This window comes from Halichondria panicea, chromosome 8 (genome assembly GCF_963675165.1).
Source record: "Halichondria panicea chromosome 8, odHalPani1.1, whole genome shotgun sequence".
NCBI classification, from domain to species: domain Eukaryota; kingdom Metazoa; phylum Porifera; class Demospongiae; order Suberitida; family Halichondriidae; genus Halichondria; species Halichondria panicea.
Window position 1 is genome coordinate 5,622,680 of NC_087384.1, and position 18,000 is coordinate 5,640,679.

The window sequence follows — 18,000 nt, forward strand, 5'->3', positions numbered from 1 at the left end:
ATACCCTGCCCACGTCGTATGTTTTTGCTGAGAGTAATCAAAGGCTAATTACTTGAGCTGCACCGCGCCTGCATGTCGGACATCCTCTGGGATTGTACCATTCAGACTCTGTTGAAAACATTGGTGCACGTGATGCGTTTCCAATCCCTGTCCTTTACAATGTACTATCTATGGTTTAACAATATGATTGCTATACCTGCTACATCAAGACAGGAGTTAAAAAACGAAGGCAAGTGCAGCAACAACTCGATGTTTGTGACTAATCTAAGTTTCTGGCTCATTGCTTCTTATGTTAGAGTAAAATATATCAATTATCAGACAGAACGTATAATCAGACAGCTGCCGGAAGAGAACGAATGGGCGAAACAAAGCTGATTTTTCACCCGGCAATATAGGTCTACCTATTAACAACATAACCTCCAAAAATGATAGCCCAATTCTAAAATATGCATGAAATAATTATACACCAAAATGTTGTGGTGTCTGATATATTGAAAATTAAACATAATATCAGACATGCACAGGAACCTACGAATCACTGAAGAGGCAGAGCCACAAGATTAAAGGTGCTTTTGATAGCTAAAAGACTCCTCTTCCACATATCACAAAACAAAAAAGCATCCTACGCATGACAACAGCAGTTACAAAACCACTAACAGCACTACACAAATATCAGACAGTGCATGGGTATATAGACGACATAGGTCATGCTCATATACACACTCACAAGACCTTTTATCATATGATATGCAAGAATGTTTGTGTGTGAATGGTAGATTCTATTATAATTAATGGTTTAGGGTCATGAATGGTGTACCAGAGTCTCTCAGCATCCATAACACTCCTGGAGATTAACTTGCTGATTCTGCACAAAAGTATCAGTCAGAGGAATTGACAATCACATTCACTGTTAAAAGTTCCCTTTCTCTTTTGCAGGATCAGAATAGAATTCACTGTTTTATTAGTTAAGTGAAACAAAAATTGTTTGATTTTTTGTCTATTTGTAAATCTTATCTGCATTGTTATGTTATTGTTGTATTCCATGGTTGTGTTAACTTGTTTTTATTGACTCTGTTTAGCATACTAGATTTGGAGAAGCTAACAGAGATATATTTTGTATCACGATAAACAGAATGAAATATACACAACATTAGGTGTTACTTTGCTTTAGCTCTTGGTATACACTCTTTAAATGTTCTATTGTCTTTTTACGTAGATGACCGGTGGACGTCAACTGGAAATCGTACAAGAGTATTGAGGATTTCGTGACTGAATCTTCCCACTCAATTCGCTTCCTCTTGTTTTCTGGATCCTGTCTTCTTGCCACTTTCCATTTGCTGTTGTACTTCCCTTCCATCCAGACAACTCCTACCTCTGAATCTGAGATTGATCGAAGTTGAGCAATCCATGGCTCGATGTTACTGCTTGGACAGCTTCTGACTGCCAGCAACTGATCAATCTTGAGACCTGCTAAATCCTGCACCTCCCTAACGTCTGTCCGTGATTGCTTTCGGTAGGCCCCAGTGTACACCTGTATGACATTGAATTTGAAGGTAGATACCATGTGAACAAAGCAACCTAAATTTAGGAAGCCTACTCAGTGACCTAAATTTAGGGATGGTATAATTTGTGTGTGTGCATGCACACATTGACCTAAATTTAGGGAATTGTGTGTATATACTTATGCATTACGTATATACCTAAGTTGAAGAATTATGCAAAGTGACCTAAATTTAGGTTATTATAAATTTAGGGAAAGTGCAATAGGTGTGCTGAACTGTCGTATAATTATTGCTTACATTGCACTCTTCATTCTCTGCAGCAAATAGAGCTTGAAGCTGGGTATTCTGAGGCGCATCACAGCTCATATCTGCTGATCCTGAGGCTGGGAGTTGGGCCAGTTGACGAACTGTGTAATAATTATTAGAATATAAGTGATATACGTAATGTAAAGTATTATTATGGTGTTACGTATATAATTCTGATTGAAATGAGAGTTTGCTCACCTTCTTGGAGATGTAGCAAGGGCCAGGGGGTAATTCCAAATTCATCATCAGAGTAGACAGCGTCCATATCAAATTGCTCCCACCAAATACGAGCATCATCAGAGATCCAAGAATAAAACTTTGGAATATCTATGTGTAGACGTGGCAGGTCTATCTTGTTGTCAGACAGGTGAACTCTATTTGGAATGCCACATGGAATCTCCTGCACAGTACATTTTGCATGTAAAGTTAAAAGCGTGTAATTTGATCTATACGAATGCATGAGCTTAATTTATAGCCATAAGAGGTGTAGGTCGATAAATACATTGTCCATTTTTGTTACAGTAAAATGCACGAATCAGTAAAAATTTAACCCTCAAAAATGTTACGCTATATAGTGCAAAATCCAAATTTTTATGAACATAATAGGCACATTAATTTTTTAAAGAATTCAAGAATCGAATGGGTGTATTATCAGGGCCTAGAGAGCTGTAGAATATACTTATGGTTCGAACTTCAGCGTCTGTAAAAAACTGCTATTAATTATTATAACAACTGCATATACCCTAACACAAAGTGTGTTGCCATACATAATGTAGTATGCATGTGCTTGTACGGTATTTATTATGATCACTGACAAAAAAAACGTTATTACATGCGGACTTGCCAGAAGTAGTTTCACTGCTACATCAGCATTGCACCAAGCATCACTGCTCCAATGCCGAAAATACATCACAGCTTTCCCATCTTCTAAAAAGAATTTGAAGCAATGTGGAAGAGAGTGACCATTTAGTCCGTCAATACAAGGTTCCAGCCACGACCTCACATCAGAAACAGTATTGAGTACCTCAACCGTTGGGGTAGGTGTGCTTGACTGTGTAATCTGCTTTTGGAGATCTGTACAATTATACATGCAACAATAATTATGTAATGTCACAATCAATTCAAAACCAACCTTAATAAATTTATAGGAAGTATAATTATAGCTATAATTATAATTGACCACCATGCATAATACCTACATACTACATGTATAATTATGAATGCATAATTATTACCTGGTAAAGATTCAGCTCCTTTTAGAGTGAGCTGCTTAGATATCCTTGAGAAAAGCTGGTCAATGTCCTCATGAGTATGACCAACAGGTAGGAAGTTTACCCGCACCTATTATAGCACAATGTATACAGTGTCATATGCATGCATGGGCAACCATGCATTGACAATGTGTGCATGAATGATTATAATTATAGTCATTAGGGCAGGGCAGTGCATGCAGTTGCTATGTAATAATTACTATAATGATACCTTAGTGAATATCTTCCGTTCTACCAACAATGCACAAAACCCCAGGAAGAACTTGTTTTTGTTTTCTTTTGCTGTATTGTCCAGTTGGATGTTGAGAACTGGTGGGAGATGATCTAGAGCAATCAAGGATTTGAGCAGCACATGAATCGTAACATTGCAGTCATGAGGGAATTGCAGCATGTCAATGTAGACGTGAGCTAACTTTCCATGAGGTGCCCGGGTGTGTACTAGCACTCCAGTGACGTGTGTTCTGAGAGGAAGCAATCCCTGCACAGACTTTGGGATCTTTGCGAGGCGAGGAAGATTGGTCTTGTGCTGATCCATGCCATCAATGATGATGGTAACACTGTGTTGTGGATTTGTTCTAGATTTTTCCCGATGACCATAATACTTCCGCCTTTCTTGCCTGTCACCATAATAATAATAGCAAGATGGAATAAAATTCGTATGCATATAATTGTGAGTCCCATGCACCCATGCATAATTACGTTTTGGACGTATAATTATGCACATGGGACGAGTAATTTAGGTACATTTTATTGCTGTCTGACTAAAGGCAAAGAATTAATTGCGTGGAAATGTAATGTGTACTCGAATACAAGGTAAAGGCTTGCAGAGTCACTTACTGAACAATCTGTAGATGTTGATCATACTCCTCCTTAAATCTACACCTCCATCCACTCTTCATTCTTTCCTGGTCAAACTTAGTGCAAATATCACACTTGCTGAAAGCGCTTTGCTGTAAATTGGATAATTATATGGTTATGGTTATATAATAATAGTATAATAGAATTAATACTTACACTGGGAATGAGCACCTTCGAAAAATCTTCTTTCCAAAAGCGGTAAAAGGTAGAAACTTTCACAACAGCATCTTCTGGGATTCCTCCAGCCATGAGCTCCCTCTTCATCCTGACGTACACATCGTACTTAGTGAGGAAATGAGGAAGGTGTACACGATCGATGTTAGGCATCTGATCTCCAATGAGATTAAAGTATTGCCTCATCCAAGTCTTGGCTTCAGACATTTTTGAGGCCTCGGCTCTCACGTGGGGTTTTCTAGTGGCTTTGTGAATGCCATTTGAGAATTGTTCGGTTACTGTTTTGAATCTCTTGTTTGAAATTCCAAGAATATTCAAGAAGGCGTTCTTGCATACATGCTTTCCTTCGAGCATCATCGTAAGCTTGCTTGAGCTCGATGATTGTCTGCTTGACGAGGGAATAAATATCAATGAGGTATCAAACAGAAACTGTTTCTGGTCAGCTCTTCTCTTTTTGTTAAAGATACCTCTAACTTTCTGTACTTCCTGCTGAGTAAATGCAGCAATACACACCCTTCCACAACATTGAAACCGATGAGAGCTTACAGGAGATTCACTCTCATATTCCAAAGGATCTTCTGTCCTTCGCTTCTTGACAGGTGTTGAATTCAAAGGAGCTTCAAATTGGGGATCAAAATCCATGAGTTCGAGTAGTTCGGAGTCAGCATCACAGTTAGTGAAGCTGGAGGACACAAACAACTCTTGGCTGCTGTCTACAACAGGAGATAAGAGCAGAGAGTTTTGCGTGTTGGTAGTCATGCTTGTCTCTGGAGACACAATAAGAAGGGAGTCTTGCGCTATGCTTGTTTCGAGTTCTGGTGACACAAAGAGGAGGGAGTCTTGCGCTATGCTTGTTTCGAGTTCTGGAGACACAATGAGGAGAGAGTCTTGCGCTATGCTTGTTTCGAGTTCTGGAGACACAATAAGGAGAGAGTCCTGCGCTATGCTTGTTTCGAGTTCTAGTTCTGGAGACACAATGAGGAGAGAGTCTTGCACTATGCTTGTTTCGAGTTCTGGAGACACAATGAGGAGAGAGTCTTGCTTGTTGTTAGCTATGCTAGCAGGAGTGCATGCACCCCTGATGCTAGTTTGTGAGTCTTGCTTACTGCTTGTCCCTGGTGACACAATAAGGAGAGAGTCTTGGCTATAACTGCCATCATAGAGAGGACATGAATCATTCATCATTGCATGCATGCAAGCCACAAATCATGCGCACTGAACTATCACACCTGCGGGTTCACGCATGGCTACTTTATTGCGCATGCGCCGATGGACTAGCACTATTCAGCTGCATTTAAAACTGCACTGCACTGCGCTGCACTTAGTAGTACGTGCTTAGCTACTGTAGCTCCCTAGTTTACAGCATAGGTGAAGAATGCCTGCAACCAAGAGGTGGCACTTTGAGTTTCTCGTGGGTGGAGTCAGTGGTATCACTGTGTACAAGAATGGTGCAAGGATTAAGAGCTACAAACTCCCAAATCGCCCAGTCTTGGAAAGTGTATATTCAATAGGTACTCCTTCTACTAGAAAGACTTGTGATAAGGTTAAAGAATACCTAGATCAAGCCATTGAGGTAAGCTATAATGTATAACAATGTTGTAATTTTAGTAATAAGCACCACAGATATAATCCTGGTTTTTATTGGTCATACAGGTCACATTTAAATGCAAGACTACTGTGCTCCTGAACCGGAAGGAGTTTGAATGGAATAAATCAGCATTTTGTCGACTGTTGAGGCTGTCTCCTGGGGCGAGAGGAGCAGTCGACTTCATTCAAGTCTTCAACCAACTGACAAAGGTATCATAATAATGTGTCTTGCCCATTTCTGCGTGATTGCTAAGGTGTACAACAGTTGATACAGTCCCTGTTTTTACATAGGAATAATGGGGGGGGGGTCATATAGATCCTTGTGATAGGGAAAATGTAATAATTGATGTACAATGCGTTTTCATGTACATCACTTGTTTACATACATTGTACATAAAATTAACATAATAATAACTCTATATAATTATAAAGTTTACTTAATAATTATAGTATAGAGTTCATGTATGATCGCTAACCCACCAATATAATTATAACCGTTCAAATTGCTGTCTGCATGCATGCTTATAATATTATATACCCATGCATGCATCATGCGTGGGAAAACAGTTGAACATACAATCAGTGCATGGCAATCAATGTTTGTACGTGTGAATTCTATATCTTGACATCATGCACTGTATACAAACCTCGTGTTTATAATCTACACTAGCTAACCTGATAAGGTGTTAAAATTGTTACAGCAGCTATATGTATGTACATATTCTTACTTTATCTACAGTTCAATTCTGACCGAGGCTTCTTAGTTCCTGTAAGCCCCCTGCCAACCAGTTCGGAGTTGCTAACTGAGGAGGCGTTGTCTGATGGTGGTGACTCTGAGGATGACCACCCGCTGTCTTCATTGACAAGTACCCAAAGCATAGACGGCAGCCACCAACTTGGAGAAAAGAGAAGTCAGCAGGAGGAGGAAGTATCGAGAAAGAGGATGAAGCACAAAGATACTATGGACGATGCGATCTTCACCAAGAAGATTGGTAAGCTGCATGTGTGCCAACTGTATCACACATGCAATTTCAACCTTGCTTGCGCATGCGCACCAAGGCACAATTGAACTTCTCTCACTTGATATTGTATATGCATGCATGCAGGAACTATTGATCTCCAGCTGAGAAACCTCTCAGAACCCAAAACACAACGCTGTTTAAGAACGGTTGACACTGTATTTGTGGAGGAACTAGTGAAGAAGTTCACTAAGGATCCCTCTGCTCCAGGTGTACCTCCGATTGCTGTTCTGTGCATTTCTGTTGAGAGCATAGATGTGTTTGACACCAACAGAGTGGACGCCTATAAGTACGAGCTGCTTGGAGGCCAGCATACAGCCTTGGCAAGAAGGATAGTAGCAGCCAAGTCTCCAGACAATACGTTGCTACAGACTGTCCTTGCTGAGGTGTATGTTGGTCTGACAGACGATGAAGCACTTAGGCTCGCCTCTCGCCACAACACAAATAGTCATTTTATCCACAAGATGACACATCGGGACTATGTAAGTTAAAGAATTCAAAATTCCTCTAAGAAATAAGCTGTGTTCATTCATTTTGCTATGATTATAGCTTGAGGCCTGCCGATCGAAACTGTTTTCAATGTGCGGTAAGGCTCCTGAGGAGGAAACCCCAAAAGACTCGGTGGAATGGAAGGATGTGTGCAAGCGATGCATTTTACCTCAGGTATTATACTATTTCGTCTGTTAATATACATTGTACTTTACAGAACTGATCCATGCATGCTCATAATATTTGTCCAAATCTTAGGATATGGGCCGCTGCACAATGGAGAATATCTTTAAGCAGGCAAGCTTTACTAAGGAAGTCTGGGCATTGGCCGTATCGGTCATGAACTTGTACGAGGAGGGGGAGCTGAAAGACCAGACCCTCTCAACAAAATCTCTGACTACAAAGCCCGAGTTTAAGCAGCAAAATTTTAGCCCAATCCAGTGCCTTCCTGATGAGTTCAAGCTGGAAATGTTATCAAAGGTATACAAGCGCTTGAGAAGATTTTCTATAGACAAAATAATATTGTTACGTGTAAAAAAGCACATGCAGAGGTATAATATAGGAGCCTGACAGCGTAATCTATTTATATCTGCATTGAAGTTGTTATGAATTAATAGTAATAGTTTTTTAGATCATGTTTGCCTGCAATCTGATAGGCTATAGAGGAAGTGTTCTATCCAACTTAGTATACTTACCGTATAGCGCGAATTTTCGAGGCACTTATATTTCGTGGATTGGCCTCTAAAAACCATTTCGTTGCACAATGTTCGCGGAATGACTGCTTACGGGAAGCCACGCCTTTAAATATTTGCACGATAGCAGGTAATTCTAATTAAAGAACAATTTTCGTGGACTTAATTTTCGTATAGAATTCTAACCCACGAAATCCGCGAAAATTAAGCCCCTCGAACATTTCGCGCTATACGGTATTTACTTCACTTATGTAGCAAAGATTAGATAAGAATAGTGCATGATTGACTAAATTGAGAATCATGGTTGCTATATTATGCATGATCTATAATCAGGGCTAGTAGAACCCTCTCTACACGTTCGGGATACTACAACCATGCAGCTCTAAATATTAATTATTAATTTTCCAGGTTTCAAGCAGTGAGCTAAGCCTTGCCGAATTAAAGGAAGAAGCTACCAGCTACAGATCAAGAAAGTCTCTGCAAAGGGCTTTCTGCAAGTAAATTAACAATCACATGCATGCATTTGTATAGACACTGTTTAGGAAGTTTCTAGAAGCCCAATTAAAGGGCTGGTAATTGTAGTATCCCGAGGGTTCTACTAGCCCTGACTCGTGAGGACTTCTAAATCATGTGGAAACTTCCTTTTTTTGATCTAAAGTGTATTATTTCTATAATCACATTTTTTAAGTCAAGTATAATTCCATCCCAGGATAACTACTTCCAGTACGTGGTGCGAGGCAAAACGTAGATTTCCTGCCTTCACTACCCCAGAGCGTCTGAGGACATTCCACCAGATATGTTTAACCAAAACAATACCGGCGTCTTTTCGTTCATATTGTGAGGCAGCTCTAAAAGCAGAAAAATCAGGCAGCACAGACAACACTGTTGTCCCCTCGGCTGATATATATAAGTTCAGGCACTGCAAGGCTTATGTGGTCGAAGGGGATGCAGCAAACATGTGCTGCCAAGATGTTAGGGATGTCTACCCTACATTCATGGGCTCAAATCTCTTCCTGGCTGACATACCCGTGGTATAATTATGTGCATGCATGCACGTACAGCTATAACACATGTATATGTTATAGCTACGTATATAAACACTCCTGATATTATACTTACATGTTGTTCAACTTCGTGCAGGCGTGGACAACAGAACAAATTCAAAGCCTTGTGTACACCACAAAACAGCTGAATACAATACCCGAGAAAACTGTGAGCACATTTAATGTTGCATTGATTAGCACCAGTCTCTCAAAAATTGAAGAACTGAAGAATTGTTTGTTGAAGTGCTACGAACACGTCAGTGTGTGCTACTGGCAGACAGGGTGCACAGGTAAACTATGTTCAATAATAATTCATCGACATTGTACATTTAACAACTTGTGTCACACGGTGTGTGCAAATCCATCGGTTTTTCGCCTCCGCTATAATTATACACTCAAAATAACAACGCTATAAATATTTCGCATGACTGTATATAATATTTATCGTGTAACAACTGTATAATAGCGTGAACTTTTTCGAGGTGCTTAATTTTTCCTGATTTCGTGGGTTAGCAATCCTACTAATTATCTGCTGTAACTCGCAAAGATTTAAGGTGTGGCTTCTGGTAAGCACGAACATTGTGCAACGAATTGCTTTTAGAGGCCTTTACAAAATATATAAGCACCTCGAACATTTCGCACTATTATGTACACATGCAGCCTATTATATCGTACATAACTATAAGCATAATAATTATTATACAGCCCATAACATTATTGTTATAGGTGGCTTAGATTCCACTCATCCACTGGGATTTATCCCATCAATTGGATGTGTGGTAGTGGGACACTACTCACTCAGTGGAAAGCTGGAGGAGGACCACTTTAACTTCGTTGAGGAAGGGCGGTCCAATTTCTTCCCCTGTATTGATCAATCCACTGCTAAGATTCCGATTTGTGTGCTGACAGGCATTATAAAGAAGCTGTCTTTTGAAGGGAGCACTGTTATTGATGCCACAAGTGAATCTGGTAATTATTATAGGATGACAGTGCATGCATGCATGATTACTATTTTATGTTTTAGATACCCAGCATGATTGTGATGTACAAACAACTATGGACCACCTGCCATGATAGTCAGATAGTTTCGGCCTTGTTGGGCCTCGTCAGCATAGCGTAGTTGTATATATGTAATGAGTACATGTAATAAGATTACATGCATAATAATTATTATATACATGCACATACATGTAATTATCATGTGTATAATAGTGCATGGGAATGTATCCATGCATGCACATGTACACAAGTAGAGTTCATGTATGCATGCAGTTTACCTAAATTTAGGTATTATTATAATGCAACTGTCTCTAAATTTAGGTACAACGTACAAAGTTAATGGTACATGTATACCTAAATTTAGGTAGAATTGCATAACACATCGTTTCATGCATGCATGCAGGTAACTGTGCAATTGCCTCACTACAAGCAGGAAGAGATGTGGTGGTACTCAAGGCATTGGCCCAAGCAGCACTTGCAAGAAGCCAGCTTGCAGAACTGTCAACAACATAGCTAGCTATGGACTAGACTATACTATACTGTTTCAAGCGTTCCGTTAACTTCTATGTTACTTTGTATATGCGGAGTATACGACTCGATCTTCATCTTATTGAATGTTCATCTGGTTAAGCAAGTCAATGGGTATCAATAGAAAATAATTGGTGTTCTCTAATCTTTGAGAAATTAACAGGGATATTAAACTAAAAAAAATGATTATGAACAAAAAACATAGCATATTAAAATAAAAGAGAAAAGGAACTTTTAACAGTGAATGTGTTCGACAGCATTTCTAGCTAGGATCACAGATAACTAACATACTTCCATATAGAGATGTGCTCTCACATTATAACTATCATAATCATACAAACAGCATCTCACTTCACTGCCACATGTTTTATTTGAAACTCAAGAACCAGCTTGAGCTAGCTGAAGCAACAACTTGATCTAGATATAGTATCTATATATATACCAGTTCTCCAAGGTCTTGTAGTCAAAGAGAGATCAATCCAGTACCCAAGGACGAGGACACAAGTGTATCAAAGCAAGACAGCTATACATCATTTATATAGCCAGGAGTATATACTCCTGATATAGTACCCACATGCAAGTCATTTGTTATACACTATTATTATAGTATAGCTTAATAAAGGTTATCTTCATCTTTTTACACAGGGAGCTCGTCTACATGTCTATGCCAGTGGATGACAATTCTTGATGTGATACACGTACTGAATAATTCTTTGTCGAATTATTACTATAATAGCTATGAATGTATTCATCCAGGCTGATGAGAATGTGGATACAAACATGAAGATCCCATGACAAGCCCCATGAAGTCAGCAGATGCATGGTATCCGTCAGACTGCTTCAGCAAATTACGAGTGACTTTGAAATAGATTTACAGCTTAGATGCATTCTATATGTACGTTATATTGTTTTTTTCTTGTGACATACGTGTACTCTATACTGTTTCATCACTGCTAATATCTTTATTGATCAGATGATTGTGTAATTGTTAAATGCATGGCATGCATATAGGCATGCTTTGGCATGTAAGGCTAGCACACTAAGGGTATTACTTTACATTCATTATGTGCAGTAGAGTGCACCACAGCAGTGTCCCTGAACACCCTTAAAATGGGTTAGATAACACATCATCATAGGTATGTTTTTTACCACACTTTGTGTGTGTAAAACTTAAACAGTCATACCAACACATGAAAAATGTGTAAAGTAGCACGTCATTTTTAACAGTGTATACTTGTGGCGCCTAAGAAGACATAGTCATAGATTGACAGCCATATACATTTCCAGCACACACTCCCAATTATAGAAAACTATATTATGGGCCATATTAAGTCGGTTGCACTGGTATAGAGCCATAATTATAAACTGTGTATGACAACACTGGAACCTATATCTAATGAAAGCACCGCGGGTACTGATGCCTCGGTGGAGGTTCCAAAGCTACTTAACATAAAACTACATAGCTAGCTTTCATACACACATTTATCATGATGAACAGTTTTAATTTTGCTGCATGCAATCACAGGGAAACTCAAATAGTGGGTAATGATCTGCTTGCCATTGTTTCGGCTTATATAATTGAGAGTGACAAAGATTAATGTGGTATTGTTTTAATGGATTATGAAGCACATGTACAGCAAGCAGTAAAAGTCAACATCATGTACACAATATTTAATGTTCATCTTTGTGAGACTCGGTATATAGTCTAAGTAGTCTAGCGAGTGCATGTGGAAGGTATACTGGTCGCCATGGCAAATCTTATTAGTTATGTTCCGCCATGCAATCTCTTGGATAGTACAGTGACTCAGAGAACTGACTTATTAAGATCGTACCAAACACGCGTGGAATGAGGTCGAAGTTCAATTAAATTCGGCCTGGTCTCGAGGCTAAGTGTAAACATTTGGCTTTAGACGTCCGTGCGCATGCGCAGCAGGTTAAAAGGTGAGACAACACAATGTACTTCTCCTTCCTACAAAACATATATAATACACGAGTTCAGTCAATACACTATAGACACAAAATAATAAAGCGTAAGTACTATCTACCGTATAGCGCGAAATTTTCGAGGGGCTTAATTTTCGCGGATTTCGTGGGTTAGAATTCTACACGAAAATTAAGTCCACAAAAAGTGTTCTTTAATTAGAATTACCTGCTATCATGCAAAGATTTAAAGGCGTGGCTTCCGGTAAGCAGCCATTCCGCGAACATTGTGCAACGAAATGGTTTTTAGAGGCCAATCCACGAAATATAAGTGCCTCGAAAATTTCGCGCTATACGGTATATAGAAGTATATCTGCATTGGTACATATACTTATATACTGCTACACTATATATAGTCAGGAAGTCCAAACATCAATTAGGTCCGCTTCGGCATAGCTAGTCTCCTGATTGGGAATATACTTATAGACTGCAAACTCAAATACACAGGAAATGTTGTTGATCATCACTGTGCGTATACGTTGCTCTTTTCCAAATTTATCTGTCAACTGTGACAAGGCGACTGATTTAAACTGCCTGCATGCAAACAACAGTGCATTCCAAATGTCAAAATTGATTGTGATTGGCTACTAACGTACTGTTTAGGGGGCTCATAGAGGCGAAACTGATTGGTGAGCTTCTTTGAGCCAACCTTCACTGGACGAATAATGAGCAGACATGTGTTCCTACGCTCGTACATGTAGTTATCAGGGAATAAATGACTCAGGAGCAGTTTCACTGCATGTGCGTAAAATTATACGTATACAATTAAAGTGTGTGATGTTATTAATTTACCTATCACCTTCCTTGGTGATGCCTTTATTAGTGGCCCAACAACAACCAAGTCAATGTGTGTACTGTCAATCGCTCCGTCTATTTTCTTTTTTACCTTAATTTATCAGAAAATAATAATTATAGCTAGTTACGTATGTCTATATTTATACTTACCAATTCAATTTTGTCTGTGTTTTTGGCGAAACAGTTATCAGGGAGCCTCAACGCTTTGTAAAAGTGATCAATTTCAGTTGTTTCCTCAACATCACTACTAAAATCCAAAGAGACGACCTAAAGAAGGAATCAAAAAATAATTGGCTTGGTTGTGTATAATTATTTTTGTACATGTACTTGATAGGCAACAAATAATATACCAGGAGCACATGAGAAGATTATACTACGCGGATTCTGTATCCTCCTGCCATATATACAAACCGCAAACCATGGGTCTACCTACCACTATAAGTCTTGCTATATTCATGCAGAGGTGCAGCTGTTATCGCATTGCTGCAAACATTATTCACTGCACTTAATGATATTCACTATTATAATTATTATATCAAATGGCGTTAATAAGCCTCACACAGAGCACTTGGCACATTATAAACAAGGAAATGTGGTTAATTAATGGACGATATTGAGTCCGCAATACTATATGCATATATAGTAGTATAAGATGTGCTCCTGATATAGTTAGACACTGGGGATTTATAGATTCCCAAAGGTACTGGTTTAGTATCCCGAGCATATAGCGAGTGTACTACAAGTGGCTGAGGGCTTCTAAATCACATGGACACCGATAAAACAGACTATAGTGTCTAACTCAGTGCGCATGCATGCGCAAACCTTGCCCTCGAGGCTTGACTATACAATACAATGTTGATTGACAACGGATATATATATTAATTAATATGTAAGTTGCAGGTATAAGTCCTGTAGAGTGCATAAGCCCTGTAGAGTGCATGTATACCTCATCTGAGGCACTTTTCTCATGCATGCATGCTATATACTTCCCATGCATGCTATACTTCCCATGCATGTATATCTATAATTATATGCCAATTATAAAAACCGCTTTTCAGAAACTGCATGATTTCATCCTCATGCACTGCACGTAATGAAAAGAGGGTAAAAGAATTCGTAAGAGTTCTGCATGGAAGCCGTACAATCAGCCAGCACAAGTATAGCTGAGGCAGAGGCAATGATGACGGGAAAACCCTTGCAAGGCAAATGCAGCTGGGCACACAAGGTTTCAATATATGTGGTGCAGAAGCCCACTAGTTTATATACACATGATTATATTTATCGATACAGAAAAGTACTCATGCACCTATATCTTCCTCAAGTCATGCTAGACACTTACCGTTTTAAATGGCCTCGCTAGAACACGAGCAAAGCCCACAGATCCAAAAGAGACATCAACAGCCAAGTTGTTCCCAAGGGGGTAATCTTGTTTAAAAGCATTAACATAATAGTAGATCCAACCTCTCATTTCGGAATACAATTCCTGTGATTTTAAAGTGCTTGCATGTGTGCCATGGAATTCATAATTATAGGCTAACCTCAACACAATGTAGATTGCCCAGACGATCTGTTGTACATTCCTTAAATAAATTTATTTCTGGATTTTCTTGATAACTCTCGTAGAAGTTGGAGAAATAACTATGAAAATCTTTTTTTCCAGCTCTTCCAGCTACATGCATGCATGGGTAAGATCATGACATGCATATTCAATTCTTTATATGCATGTATAAAATTTTCGTATATTGAAGAGTATCACACGAAAATTGACTATCGTCAACGTCACTATCCTGTGCGAATATTAAAATACGAAATGATCATGAGTAGTTTATACTATAGTACAAAAATTTGCATCAACGAAATTTAACGGTATATATATATATACCTGGCAAAACTTTTGAGAATAAATGTAGTTGCTGGTTATCTCTGTCAATGAGAGCATTCAAGTACTTGCTTATCTGTGCATTAATTAAGCATACAACAGTGTTTATATCTACAATGTACACACTCACTTGTATGCTCTTGAAAATTTGCCCATGGGTAGTATCAGCACGAAAAAGCATTAAGACAAGAAAATTCATATTAGTTTTAATCCTAGGCCTCATCAAATGCTTCAAGTGCAACTCAGGATAGTGCCTGAATAGCCATAGCCATTTTGATTGACTTGTGTGCAATGTATATGAAGGCCAGTAAATTGGTGACGGAAAGCTGTGAAACTTTGGGTTGAGGCAGCTGTGAAAGGAGAACTTGGCAATATCTTTGTGCCCTAGTTGTTCTATGTGCCTAACACAACACCAAACCAAACCAATGATAACCAATAGTGTAGCAATCACCAAGAGACAAAGGTCAGCATATCGTACCAGATCAAGTATTCTTAAACTAGTGTATATACAAGGAACGTTAATGGTCAATGGCCAACCTTCAGGAATTTCATCGGTGATTTCGAGAACAAATTATGTTACTTGCCTCTGGAGTAACGCAAATGTTCACATCCGGGCAACAGAAACTGAATGCGAGTTCACAGTCAAGAAAGAACAAAGAAGTGGCAGCCAAAGACACAATGCATACTGCAAGCTGACATAGCAACTTAAAAATATAACTAAAGAAGATTCCTTGTCCACTGTACGCTTGCTCCAGCCTGGTGACAAGATCAAATTTATTAGAATCGTATTCTCCAGATTCGTCCCTCAGGTGATCCAGCTTGTTCACGACAGAAAAGAAACTTCTAAAATCTCCTCTGTGGATGGAGCTCCAAACAAAGTGAGGGATAACCAGAGAAATACCATGGATGAGAATGTAAATCGGAAAATATTCTGTCTTCAAGATGATCCTTGCACAGTAATTGTTGATGTAGCTTGCTTGACCTGGTCCAAACTCATACAACACATTCCCTTGCAAGTTTTGATTCTCAATCGCTAAATTGTCAGAGGGAGGGAAACAGAATATACCACCTCCTTTTAGAAACTCCACGGTCACATTGAGCACACTGAGAGCAAGAATGGTTGAGCTGATGTACTTGATGAATTGATCCCAGAAAAAGTCTTCAAGAACAACAGTGGAGCTACTTTTCTTCTTTTCACTGTTGCCTAGCAGGTTGTATACAGCTTGGAAACCTTCTGCCATGTTTTCAGCCTGTCAGCAAGCTAGTGCGTGTGCATTTTTAGAGCTTCACTGAAACCACACGTCGGGTTATGAATATTGAATCTGATCGCATGATTGCATGGGCTACGCCCAGATATAGTAGACCTAGTAGTGTAGTGGTGATCGTTGACATCGAGGCTCTATCTGGACTTCTGGTGAACATGTAGGCTTTGATACTTCGCGTGGAGTCCTGGACGGTCGAACTAGCTTTCTTGTGTGTCGAACCTTGTATCTCAGGAGGGGCGCATCCCCCCCCTGAATACATAATTCCTCTATGAACTACTTATGATAAATATATTCGCTCTGTTTTGTTTTTTTATTTTCCCCATCCTCAATTTTTGACTGCTACATAATTACTATTACTAAACTACTTCCTTCTTTTGTAGAGTGTAATTTTTTTCTTAGCCCCGAGTAGGCTTTTCCCAATTATGCTGGCATAATTTTTTGGAATAATAGGGACCACTTTCAGTGGCGTTTCTAGGAATATCAGTAGGAGGGTGCTCAGGTCGCGGGACAGCGCGAAAATTTTGGGGTACGCCCACGCACCGGAAGCCACGCCCGCCATACACGAAGCCGTGCCTACATTAGTGTTACTGCGCATGACAACAGACACGCCTTGATTTAATACAATGAGGACAAAGACAATCAATCTTCAAGCAGATCTACCATCTGCATCCTTCTTGGATGACGCCTACAAAACTCATCTATAGCTAGCTACATCAATATTTACAGGTATGTCACGGTGTATGTGTAGAAGTGATAGTCCAGTTAGTCGTTCTGTTGTCATAGATGATCGTACTGCCGTCTTAATTCTTTTTAGACCACTGAAAGACCTCTCTGCTGAGCAGCTAGTGACAGGCAGAGTGTACAATATACTAACCAAGGCTCTGATATTGGGGAACATGGTCGTGGCGTGCTTGAGAGTAACAGTAGGACTTCGTGGAAGGCTACTATCTCCATGGTCCTTACAGTATTGCTCCCACTTCATCTGCCAGCAGTGTAGCTCACTCTCGATGCAGGTTGGTGATGGGAGATCATCCTTGTACAGGTCAACTAGTTGGCTGACTTTGGAGCTGTAATCTTCTGCCGAGAGGCCCACCATAATTGATGGAACTGATGGGCACTGAAGCGAGATTTCATCTCTGTGAGCAGATGGTCGAGTACCGGGATCGATATCGAACGACAGTAGAACTGTGATGGAGTATCAGCAGGAACATTGCTTCGATGGATTTGTCGACCATATCTCCTCAGTTCTCAAGGTTCTCATCAAAGCTCTTACCAAGGCTCTCGTCGAGGCTAGTGCTATCACCAAGAACATTATTCTGTATCGAAACCATAATTTTATTATAGACGATTAGTTTAATTATTAATTTTAGGGATTCTTATTATTTTTACCCGGTAGAGTGTGATCAGATTCGTCCACTGATGGTGGTTGGTTCACTGTCTTGAAATACTTTCATGATTTTGCTGAGTATAGAATCATATACATGTAGTATCTATGATAGAATGATGGAGCAATATCTAGCACTAGATCTACGTCTTTACCAGATTGAATGCAGAGGAGGTCGGACATCACTTGAACTTTCACTATATAATTATGACCTTTTAATGACATTCCA

At 39.4% G+C, this 18,000-nt stretch overlaps 3 protein-coding genes and 1 long non-coding RNA gene across 5 annotated transcripts; 2 read left to right on the forward strand and 2 right to left on the reverse strand.

Annotated features, from left to right (window-relative positions):
• Positions 1-899: 899 nt before the first annotated feature.
• LOC135339331 (uncharacterized) lies at positions 900-1,953 on the forward strand. The gene is made up of 3 exons (XR_010395985.1): positions 900-964; positions 1,217-1,513; positions 1,823-1,953. It is a non-coding gene; the product is annotated as an uncharacterized LOC135339331 (long non-coding RNA).
• On the reverse strand, positions 1,135-5,406 carry LOC135339330 (uncharacterized). Its single transcript, XM_064535401.1, has 8 exons — positions 4,094-5,406; positions 3,917-4,029; positions 3,291-3,696; positions 3,044-3,149; positions 2,653-2,882; positions 2,007-2,208; positions 1,800-1,909; positions 1,135-1,531 (listed from the first exon to the last, which is right to left on the reverse strand). The coding sequence occupies exons 1-8, from the start codon at positions 5,303-5,305 to the stop codon at positions 1,151-1,153; spliced, it is 2,760 nt and encodes a 919-aa protein (XP_064391471.1). The 5' UTR covers positions 5,306-5,406; the 3' UTR covers positions 1,135-1,150.
• A 1,004-nt stretch (positions 5,407-6,410) lies between these two features.
• On the forward strand, positions 6,411-10,713 carry LOC135340204 (uncharacterized). Its single transcript, XM_064536524.1, has 9 exons — positions 6,411-6,690; positions 6,805-7,199; positions 7,267-7,380; positions 7,465-7,686; positions 8,307-8,395; positions 8,608-8,929; positions 9,039-9,231; positions 9,668-9,910; positions 10,344-10,713. The coding sequence occupies exons 1-9, from the start codon at positions 6,411-6,413 to the stop codon at positions 10,451-10,453; spliced, it is 1,968 nt and encodes a 655-aa protein (XP_064392594.1). The 3' UTR covers positions 10,454-10,713.
• Positions 10,714-12,410: 1,697 nt separating this feature from the next.
• On the reverse strand, positions 12,411-16,854 carry LOC135340575 (uncharacterized). 2 transcript variants are annotated; one of them, XR_010396412.1, is made up of 9 exons: positions 15,253-16,854; positions 15,126-15,198; positions 14,782-14,912; positions 14,583-14,726; positions 13,394-13,510; positions 13,241-13,334; positions 13,045-13,183; positions 12,747-12,982; positions 12,411-12,510 (listed from the first exon to the last, which is right to left on the reverse strand). XR_010396412.1 is itself a non-coding variant. In XM_064536931.1 (8 exons), exons 1-8 carry the CDS (start codon positions 15,343-15,345, stop codon positions 12,805-12,807), a joined length of 969 nt encoding a protein of 322 aa, XP_064393001.1. In that variant the 5' UTR covers positions 15,346-16,854; the 3' UTR covers positions 12,411-12,804. The 2 variants fall into 2 exon arrangements, 1 of the variants encoding a protein (XP_064393001.1); XM_064536931.1 differs by having other exon boundaries at positions 12,411-12,982.
• Between the last annotated feature and the right edge of the window lie 1,146 nt (positions 16,855-18,000).